Raw genomic sequence first — 11,481 nt, 5'->3', positions numbered from 1 at the left:
GGCCGTCGTGTTCCACCTCAGGGACACCTTCACCCGCTGCAAAGTAGGCTCCTCGGATGAGTCCGGCGAGCATGTGTAACTTGGACATCTTAACATCCCTTCTACGTTCTCTGTGCACAGCGGGGAAGTGGAGCTTTCCATGCTAAAGGTCATAAATGTTAATTTAACCTGCGGTAATCTGTTTAGCTTTGTGTTTTTATCGAGTGCTAAACAAACAGCTGCCCGAGCTGCTTCAGAGGTGGTGCGGCGGGGGAAGGCGCTGGAGTAAACGTGGCGGCCCCCGTAAACACGCACGTAAAAAGCTTTATACCCTCGAGTGTTTCCAGTGAGTTTGGAAAGGGAAAAAAAATAACACCGTCCTTGAGAGACTTCCAAGTCTCATTCATCCGAGAGGCAGTGAGCTGCCAGACTCCCACCTACACGCAAGTTTCCCTCACCAGCGTAGTATCGTTGCAGTGAGAAAACGCATAGGTACTGTGGTACTGGGCCAAAGAAAAAAAGTCTCTCACTCTTCCTCCAGAAACTAATCATCGTATCAGCAGTTAAAAAGAAGAAAAAATTTCAAGCCAATTATATATTGAACACATAACAGCATTAGTGCATTACCGAGGCTGAAAAATCAAATACTCAAAAGTCAGGAAATTACAAATACTAACTTTTCCAAAGCAATATCGTTTTGGCTTCATTACACATCCTACACACCTCACAGGATATAGATTAAATAATAATAGAAGGTATAGATGTGCAGCGAAAGCGACTTGAGTGTTGCGGCAGAAACCTTAGCTTTGGGATTTTCTTGGGTTTCAAGTACTTACTTTCCCAGCCTTCATTTTGCAGTAATTCTTGGCTGTGTTTTACCAGCCAGTATTTGCAACTCCCACTGAAGTAGAAGAAATTGTTTGGGCCTTTGTATCCTTAACACATAACCATGCACTTCGTAGAGCTTGGGGTTTCTTTAGAAAAAAAAAAAAATCATCAAATGTGTCTTTTTGTACACCATGAGAGGCCCTTGAAGCAGGCAGCTTCAACTCGCCTGCTGTTAAATTCAACTTCTCTGGTAGGATTGGGCTGGACTAAAGGGCTGGGAAAGAGGGGAAGTGATGCCCATCCCTGCTCCACCGGCGGCCGTGGGACGAGCAAAGCAGGGACCCTCCTGCCACCCCCAGAGCTGCTCAGCTGCAGGACCCGGGGCAGAGCGGCTGCATCCTGCGTGCTGGGGTGTTGCAGAACCGAAAGGGTTTCAGCAGCCACAGCAGCACCAAAGTAAAGCTGGGTGCACAAGAAAGCACGCGTGGGGAGGGAGACGATCACAATCTTGCCTGTAGGTCTGTCTCTCTACCTCCCCCCCCATCTCTCTCCCCACACGTACACTAAAGTACAACAGAATTTGAAACTCGTTGCTGCAAAGAAATGGCCAATAACTTAGCAAGGTTGAATTTGGATTGGATGGTTACCCAGATATTGAGACGTTTTTATTTGTGGAAAAACCCCATTTGAAGCGCACCAGGAAGTGGGGGGAAAAAAAAAAAGAGCCATGTTTCAGGATTTCAGTAAATCTGTATTTTGGATTATATTAAATATTTTATAAGCCTACTGTGAGTTTGTTTCTCTCTTCTCATAAGCTGCTGATGCTTGCCACTTTTATAGGCAGAAGAGTAGTCTGGCGGCCTGTCAGGCTGATCTACTGTGGGATTCCAACCAGTCGCTTGGACTGGTGTCTTTCTTGGCAGATAGGACCACCAAGTCCCTTGGAGTTTACTTTATCGTAATTGGAGAAAAAATAGGTAAGGTTTCTTTCCCAAAGTAAACACTAGCCTTGTCACTACAGTAAATTGACTGGATGCAGCGACTACACCTCACCTGCCTGGAAGAGCAGGGAGAGTAGAGAAAGTTCACTTTTAAAATAGAGGGCATACGAGAGAAAACCCTGTTGAGACAAGGCTCACATCTCTCTGAGCTATTATTTCAGTCCCTGTGAAAACTTAAGCAGCCATCTATGCACAGGTTACACTTAGTTCATGTTTTTAAGACTGTTTTGCCACCGCAGCAGCTTTTAACGAAAGACGATGTTTTAGGAAAGATGCTAGTGTTCAAAATCACCTCTTGCCGCTGCCTCGTTTTCAGCCCTTCCCTGGGAAAGGGTTGAGGCAGAAGGAGAAACTGAAAGAAAAACTTAACAGATATGCAGAAAACAGATTGCTTTAGTATATTCTGAAGCTGGGGAAGTCTAGTTTGCTTTTCTTTACTCTTTCATTTTCCTTTCCAGATTAGAATCATGAAGCAAATGATATTTGGGCTTTTCAGAGTCCACTGTTCTGCCGGGTCATCAAGAAGACACAAAGCGTTTCTCTTTATGCTTTGCATAACATGAAAATGGCTGAATTCTGCTTAAATTCTCTCTAAAAGGCTAGCGTAGGAACTGATATGGGAGGTTTTCCAGGGGGTAGGGGACGAACCATTATTTCATACATAAGAGCAACTAAAAAAACAGGTAATTCAAAGATGAAGATTCCTACTCAATGGTACTTCGTCAGCAGTCAATGCTCATTAATCACTTTTGTAGCACTGCAATAATGTAAAGGAGCCTTAAAACCGATACAGATATTTATAGACACTATTCAGCTCTTATGTGCTGTCAGTAAAAGAGATCTCAATGTAAATTGCATTGGACCTACAAGTCTTAATTTTCTCCCAAACTAATTCATGCTTTGCAGTAAGCGGTTGCATGAAAAATACCCAAAAATCTACTTCATCTGAATCAGATAATAAGAGGGTGGAAGTGCTGTCAGGGCAGCTCCATCTCAAGGATCAACATAACAAAATGTATAGCGTACTTTCTAGTTTACAACCAAATCAATATGGAAACAACAGGAGATGTAGTTGAAAAACACCAAACAAAATCCAAAAACAAGCATCCGCATCCTTTCTAATATAGAGAAACCTGCCATTCTCTGCCAAATCAAAAGCATGTGGTTTTGGGTCTATAAAAGTGATGCAGAGCAGGGTTAGGATCTCAAAAAGGGATATGAGAAACAGACAAGAAGAAATGGCCACACATCCTGTCGCTTGGAAATGGTGGAGCCAGGGAGAGAAGTTCTGTGAGAATCCAATTACTTTTTTAAAGTTGAAACCATTACGTACACACATTTAGTGATTTTCTTTGGGCAGGGAGAAGGTAAAAAGGACAGAGAGAAGGGAAAAGCAGAAAGCCTTTGAAAACAAGAAGTATTCTGTTAAGCATTTAGCATGGGGGAATTTGAATCTTCCCAACGCAAACTGCAAGCACGAATGCTTTGTGCGAGGGGATTCACGGGGAGCGCAGGAAACAGAATCTACCCTACAAACAAAGGCGACCCTATGAAATAGCAGGGGCTTTAGGGGTCACTGACTGAATCCATCTCTGTACAGGTCTAAGTCTCCCACTCACTCCAACTAACTCCAGCAAGGCTTTTTTAATTTGCTGCCAGGTTCAGAGGTAGAAGAGAGCTCGCATCATTTCTGTAAGCCAGAGCATACGTATTGTGAATTGAGGGATCTTAAGTATTACAGAAGTCCTCCTTGGCCAGGTACATTTCATTTAATAGTGAAACATACTACTAATAAAAGTCATCTTCCTCTTAAATACTGCTGAAACCCATAAAGGGATTTCCTTCAGAAGATTGTTAGCAGAGCTTGCTGAAAAAGATGTTCTCCCCTGGGAACACCAACAGGTTTGTCAAAAATGGGAAAATAGAAAAAGATGCAATTTCCCATTGTATGGCAATAGCAAAACGTTTCTTGGAACATGTTCGTCTAATCAGCGTTTTATACCTTGTACCAAGAATTACTTCTTCATTTGCCACTGAGAGTGTTTGTACTGGGATCGCTTTTAGTCCTCGTTGCTTCAAGTAAGGTACAGTTGTTTTATGTTACCTCGGCCACTATCAGTACATCTCCTGACAAAGTAATCACCTTGTCAGACCTCACTAACTTGGAAAGCACCTCTTAGAACGAAATATCGACCTCACTGAGAGCTTGCTGCTGTTCGTTTTAATGGGATTGGAGGGTGTTTTTTTTATCAGTTTTTTTGAATCTCACACATACCCGTCCCAAGTTGTAAATGATTGACAATGTAATCTCCCTATGCAAAGTTCTCCAAACCCCCAAATTCACAAATGTCAATTTTCCAATTAAACTTCTTAGCCATAATACTATCACAAGACAATATTTAAAAAAGAAAATACATTAGAGAAACACCAGATACCTACATTAGGTCCTTTCATAATTCATCTTCTTTAAAGATAGTCATTGATTTAAAGTAAATCTCCTTCAAGAAGCCTGTAAAGGTTATCAACTAAATATGTATAGTAAATACAGGTCTACAAATATTCTACATATTTATTGACTCCTTGCATGATCCATCCAAACCTCCATTTTCATCTTACAATGTTATTCATTCAAAAAAACCAAGGTAAAAAGCTTTTGTTTTCCTGCATAAGAACAGGTGATGGTTTAAGGAAAACATGAAGAAAGGTGACACCCTGCAAAGGTGGGTAGGACTTTTGTGTGAAAGTTATGCCATGCTATCATTAAAGTTTGGGGATCCAACATTCCAGTAGCTGTCATCGCCCCATCAGCCATGCTACGTGCGAAGGTTAATCTGCCCGAACAGGCATGCACAGGTAAACACACTCATTAATTAATCAGTGAACTCCTGGGGAGAGATCACCGCTTAGATAGGAATGAGGATTCCCAGGCTTTCTAATCAATGTTCCCTACCAACCAGACTGAGAAAGCAGGTCTTCTTAATCAGGTCAGCTTTAATTGCAAGTTTAACAAAGGAGCTGGGGGAACTTTTATGAATGTAAGTTCAGACTACGTGGTTTTAAGAGCTAAGACACTACAAAATTTAAATGTTTACAATATGGCTGTGTTAGCTCAGCATTCGGTTTACTGGTAGTATTTGCAAATCCTCCCAGTCTGATCTGTCATACCTTTTGTTAGTTAGATTTGCACCGTAGTCTACAGAAGAGGTGAAGTATGTACCTAGTAAATATTTACAAGCCTTCCACAGTTTAGCCAGACATTTGCTTTACCTATGCAGTCCTAATGTCTTATCAGTGGTTTGGATGTAAATTAATTTAGAAATCAAAGATAAATAATATTTCCGTGCCTACTAACCTCAATTTGTAGACAATTTAGAAAATTATTTGGGTGGATTTCTAATTTATTCAGACATGACAGCTGGCAGAATCTAACAGTAGAATAAACCACCTTTCAGCTCTGCTGCCCAAATCCAGCCTTCAGCTTCTGAATACCAAGTGCTTTCCAGTGGATGTTGATTATTCATAGGAGTGTTTGAAAACAAGCGGTGGTCTTTGCCCAGTTTCAGTTTAGATGCGAGTCAGACACCTTGCAACCGGCCTCCCCGTTAGGAAGTTCAAAGAAATGAAAGACTGAAGAAAGAATCTGTTCTCTTCTTTGCATAAAAAAAAATCCCTCCAAGAAAGGTTTGAGAAACACTGATGGCAACGCTAAGGGAATATATCCAATTCTTTCCTACAGTTAGTGATTATTGTGGAGATTTTTTTCAGGCCAGTAGATAGTTTTCTTAAGGATGATTTTTTTTTTTAGTGAAGCAGCGGGGTCAGGCAGCATCTTTCTGTATGCACGGTAGAAGGAAATCACTCATTCAAGTCATTTGCAAGTAAAAGTTTCTTACCAGATTGAATGCTTTCTTGCTGAATAAATTCAGTTCTGTTTAGGCACGGATATTACTCCTCACACTTCTCAAATGTATACTTTAAATGCTGTGGGTTATAGGCTACCTGATGAATCTGGTACTCATTAAAACTACCATAGAGCAAGATTTTTTTTTGCCATATTTGGAAGTTGTTTTTAACAATTTCTATTCAAAGCAGTAAGAAATTGATTTCTGCTATCAGCTATAAAAATTTCATACTGATGTAATCTTCTGAATGTGCACTTCTTGAGGTGAGGCCAAACATACATAAAATTAGGAACTGAACTTTATTAAAAGGAGGATGTGTTAAAAATCTGTAAGCTGTTTTGGGAACTGTCTGCTATGTCTACCAAAAAAGTTCCAAAGCAGTAAATCAAGCAATACTAAATATTAAAAGATGTTTCCAGCTGTTTATTTGCCATGGATTAAAGCCCTCTGTATGCACTGGCATCATTATGAAAGAGTATAGACTGACAGATGTTTTGTATGGAAATTAGTTATACAAAAAAAGCCTGTTTTCAGCTCTACAAACAGTATTTAATTTACAAATAGCCAATAGAGGTGATAGATGTTTATATTCACTTGCATAAAAAGATTAAAAAGCACCATACTGTTTTCCCTATCAGAATATCCTGCAGAATATCCTCAACTCATGTTCTGATGTTGTGGCTGACATAATGGGGAGCCCACAGCGCCAGCCTCTGAGGCCAGAGATTTGTCTTCATGCTTTGTTTTGGATGCTTTGCTCATAATTAATCGCATCAGATGATAATTCAGCAATGCCAACCTTTCTTCTTAGGAAAAGGCAAATTTCCTCTAATATAAAATGATTTTCTTAATATTTTTTCTATAAAGGAAACCTTATATCTCTGTGCAATGTATGAATCCTAATGTAGGTACATAGCAAGGCTTTTGAAGAATTCCCACTCTTCTCTTGCTATGACACTTTGTTATGCAATTAGATCACAGGTAAATCACTGAAATATCAAACACATCTTCTGCAGGTTTCCTCCTTCAAAGGTGTTAGGACAATTGACCCAGTTATCTTTGTGCTAAATACATACAACCAGTTCAGACAGATGGTTTTAGATCCCTACATGTATTTGCCATCACTGACTCACTACTGGATCAGATACTGAAAGCACTAAACTGATTGGGAGATTCTGTCCACAACAGATGTGAGCATAATCTCCAGTAATTAACTAATATGGTAAACTGCCGTAATTATTGGGATGCTTACTGAAGAAATTATTAAGTTTAATATCTGGCTAGAATAAGATTGGAAGAAGGAAGTGACAGCTCAAGAAAAGCCAGACCAGTGGGCTATCCTCAAGACAGTACAGCCCTACTACAGCCACACATTATATAGCTGATGACTTTAATTACTGGAGCTAGTCCAGCTGCCTTACCCTAACCACTGGAGCTGTAGATCCAGTTTAAGAGCAGAGGAATGGTAGGACACTGTAGTATTTGGCATTTGAGAGAAGGCGTTTTAAGAGAGTTCAGAAAGAGTTCAACAGCTACCCCATGCAGTCACCTCACCATTTTATTTCAGGACTTCACTCCTCACTGGTGTAAAAGGGAGCACAGGGTACTCTACAGTTCTCAAATGCTGCTGTAAGTCTGCCACAGGATCAGGCCGTTTTGTTCTGAGAGTCCCAGGCAAACACAAAAATTAAATCATACTGTTACTACTTATTTTGCACAGAATTCTCCGTCTGTTGCTTTTCTCACTAGTTCCATTAGAAAGTTGTTTTGCCTTATACTCTGTTATATTAGTAACAGATGTTGGAGCAGAATAATGCATACGTGTTCCTGATACAAGTGTTGCTAAGTGCAAACCTCCATGTGCTGTCCTAGGACTTGCGTTCTGACACTGCTCCAAAGAACCTCGCGGCCACATGAAATCACACAGGTGGGAAGGGACCTGCAAAGGTCACCTCGTCCAGCCTCCTGCTCAGAGCAGGTCACAGTAGAGCAGGCTGCCTGAGGCCTCATGCAGGTTGGTTCTGAGTAACTCCAGGGGTGGAGGGTACTGCAGCCTCCCTGGGCAACATGCTCGCTCCTTTGTTTGACCACCCTCTCAGTGAAAAATAAATTACTGTATCAAGTTGGAATTTCTCATGTTCCAACTCATCTTCGTTGCCTCTTGTCCTTCCACTGTGCACCTCTGAGAAGAGTCTGGTGCCATCTTCTCTGCGCCCTCCCTGAGTAGCTGCATACAACAGGGGGGTTGCCCGTGAAGCCACCTCTCCTTAGGGCTGAACAAGCTCCTTCATCACGAGCTCCAACCACGCAACACCTTGGCAACCCACCACTGGTCTTGCTTCAGTATGTCGGTGTCTTTCTTGTGATGGGGAGCCCAAAACTGGACAAACAGAGGGACTAATGACTTCCTTTCAGCAGCTGGCTGTCCTTCTGCTAATAGAGCCTGGAGGGCCGTCAGCCTTTTTTTGCTGCAAGAGAATGTTGCTGCCTCACGTGCAGCTCATTTTCCACCAGGTCCACCAGGTTTTGTTTTGCAATACTGCTTTCTGGGCAGCGAATCCCCAGCCTGTATTGCATCAGGGCCTTGAGTGAACTCCCCCTTCCAGGATTTTAGTTGGTTCAGGACTGTAGTTGGCTAAGTTCAGGGTCAGCCTTTTTGCTGATCTGAACCGTTTGTGGGGAAAAAAGCTGAAGGCAGCCTCAGCAAGGGCCTGCCTGCCTCTCCGTCCCTTGGGAGCTGCTTTCAAGCTGAGGCTCTTGCGCTTGGCCTCTGCTTGAGGTATACTGCAGCTGTGCTGCAGCTGTGTCAGTGCCCAGTCTCGTACCTCCCTGATCCTGGCTCTGATCCTGATCTGCTGACTTGATTTCCTGGCTTGACCTTGAACCTGCCTCATCACAACAGGCTTGCTGGGTGGTCACTGTGTGGAGGCTGACACTGGTCACTGTTTCCAGGTATATGCACAAGAAGCTCTTCTTGTTGCCCTTCACATCCTTTGCTAATTTCAACTCAGCTGAGCTTTGGATTTTGTAATTCCTTCTCTGCACAGTCAAGCAGCGTCTCTATATTTCTCCTGGGCAGCCGTCACGGCTTCCTTGTTCAGTGTGCTTCCTTTCTGCAGCTGATCTCGGCCAGCAGCGCCCTCTTCATCTATGCTGCTATTCTGCTATGCTTGCTTTACTCTCTGCATGTTGCAATAGACTATTCTTATGCTCTAAGGATGGAAGATTGACCTGCTCTCCTGGGCCCTTTTTCCCCTCTAGGTCTGTCTTCCATGGGAACTTGCCAAGTCTCACGGTCATTGCATTCAAGGCTGCCCTTGACCTTCACCTTTTTAACTAGTTCTTCCTTGTTTGAGAGTAACAGGTCTAGCAGAGCATCGCCTCTAATCAGTTCATTGATCACCTCCTTCAAGAAAATTTCTTCAATACACTCCAGAAACCTCCTGGATTGGTTGTGCATGGCCCTGTTACCATTCCAGCAGGTATCAGGATGTTTGAAGTTCTGTGAATGCCAGGGCCTGTGATAAAGAGGCACTCAAATACAACAGAACTAAACAGTAATTCAATGTTGTGCATAAAACTTATTTAGACTCCAAATATCCCTGCAAACACATTATGCGATACCGAAGAAAATCCTCATCATGCACACTATACGGCTAGGGCTATAGTGCAACTGCAGTCAACATGACAATGTAGATTGACACGATGAGACTGAGCCTCCAAGACAAGAGTTCGAGATGTCAAGTAAGAGGGCATCATTCGAAGTCCTGAGTTTGGTGTTGACCCTAAAGAAGTAGGGATCACTACATCGTTAACACTATCACTTCTTGAAGCAGTTAATCTCTGAATGTTTCTAGCCAAATACTGGCATGAGCAACACATGAGATCTGATGGAGTATATTGAAATATAGTCGACTTGAAATCCTCATTTCTTTATTGTCTTTATTTCTGTTCTTTATTCCTCATTGTCTTTATTTCTGTTGCAATCTCCTGAAAAACAAAGCAAAAATAATATTCAAGGACCTTTTACATATTAGCATGTAATTGCACTATATCAAAGAGTCCAAAGGCATGTTCTTTCTATTATCTCCTAAGTTTCTTTGATGCCAGCTGTTAAACATGGTATTTTGTTTCCAGGCTTCTATGGCAAAGCATTACCAATGTGCATTTCAAAAAGTGTTGGGAAAGCTGTTATCATTCAGCTCTTCACAGTTTGCGCATCTCATCTGGTATTGATTATTAACATTCAATTTTTATATGTTAATCAGGGCTGGGGCTGTTCCACAGAGTACAAACCAGTCAATCTGAAATTTGCCAAGTGAAAATGTTTTGGAATGCTTAATAAATATTCCTGGTACTGGCATTTAAACTTAACATAAGTATATCTATCATTGACACAATCAATTGCAATCATTTGTTCCACTTTTCCTACTAAATTACAAAATATTTTGCACAACATTTTTTTCCTCAAAAAAAATATATAGTAAGCTTGGCAAGTGGGAAGACACAGGGAATAGTTTTACAAAACAATATGTCATTTTTCTTTTTCAGAGAACATATGTCAGCCACTAGCAGACTCAGGAGATCTAATCCATATGAGAGTTCCTCAAATGTGTTACAAAATACAGGCAGAATCTTGCAAAAGAAATTTCTTTCTTCAATTTATAAGCTTGGGATGACAATTAGGTCTAATCCATCATTCAATACAGTTAATTAAAAAAAAAAAAAAAAAGGAAGAAAATTCCTTTATCTGTTTTCCACAATAAAACTGTAGGGTATATGCAGGCACTAGTTAAGTGAATAAAACCTATTTTGAACCGTAGGACCTCTTTAACAATCTCCTAGTTTAGCCTGGAGACATGGCATACTGTGATTCTGATGTGTTGCAACTTATTTTCAGTTTTGTAATCTACAGAGTGTATTAAAATTATGTACAGTGCAAAGTGTGTTATCAATCTGCTCATGTCATAGAAGTCGTTCTTATAACAGACACAGTAAGAAGTGCTTGAAATAGTCTAACTGTAGTGCCCATGAACTTATCCAAATGGTTGTGTTTCCCTCTGCTGTTTGCGTGAGACTGAAGCTGTTAAATGTTATTAGTGAAAAATTTAGATTTCTCATCATATGATCATCAACTTATAACAGCAGTAACCCAGAGAAATAATTTGTTAAAGTAATAATGTTATGCTTTATTGTAAGAAGATTTCTGACCTGCTGAGGAAGTCATGCAGTATTTTCAAGAAATCTGGGCATTATATATAGAGTGAGTCTTCTTTGATCACACAGTTATACAGCAGAGGAACATAGTCATCCACTGCCAGTGAATGTAAAGATATTTATCTAACCTATTTTCTTTTGGACCCTTTTAGAAACAAAGACAGCAAACTCTCTACACTTCTCAAACCAAATATTTACAGGCTTTCACTCCCTGCAACAGAAGAATCAGTGCCAACTACCTTTAATGTACGCAACAAATCAGCATCCCTCCAGTTCATCTGCTGTATTCCACTACACGTGAGATGTATAACTCGAAATAACCACTCAAGTATGGCAGTGCAGTGTTCTGCTACTATAGCTACTCTTTTGCTAAACTCATTCTGCAGTTAACATAACCACCCAGACTAAAACTAAGCGAATTAACTAGGGACAAGCAAGGGTATTCAGGCAGTTCCCTCCCCTATTGCTTAGTGACTGTGTTTACAGTTAAGCATCTAAGAGAAAGCATTTGCAGAACCAGGCCATGGAAATATCTGCCAACAGAGAATCTTGAT

General features: G+C 41.0%; 1 protein-coding gene across 1 annotated transcript in view; it reads right to left on the bottom strand.

The window, feature by feature from the left end:
- DENND1B (DENN/MADD domain containing 1B) overlaps nucleotides 1-9,170 on the bottom strand; it is a 170,586-nt gene extending 161,416 nt beyond the window's left edge. The window contains exon 1 of the mRNA XM_009884930.1: nucleotides 8,995-9,170. Within this exon, the coding sequence (XP_009883232.1) occupies nucleotides 8,995-9,170 (176 nt within the window). The remainder of the gene's footprint in view (nucleotides 1-8,994) is intronic.
- Between the last annotated feature and the right edge of the window lie 2,311 nt (nucleotides 9,171-11,481).

Source organism: Charadrius vociferus, unplaced genomic scaffold, assembly GCF_000708025.1.
Source record: "Charadrius vociferus isolate BGI_N301 unplaced genomic scaffold, ASM70802v2 scaffold163, whole genome shotgun sequence".
In the NCBI taxonomy this organism is placed as follows: Eukaryota; Metazoa; Chordata; class Aves; order Charadriiformes; family Charadriidae; genus Charadrius; species Charadrius vociferus.
Note: the sequence above shows the minus strand (reverse complement) of the source record. Positions and strands in the feature narration are given on the sequence as shown.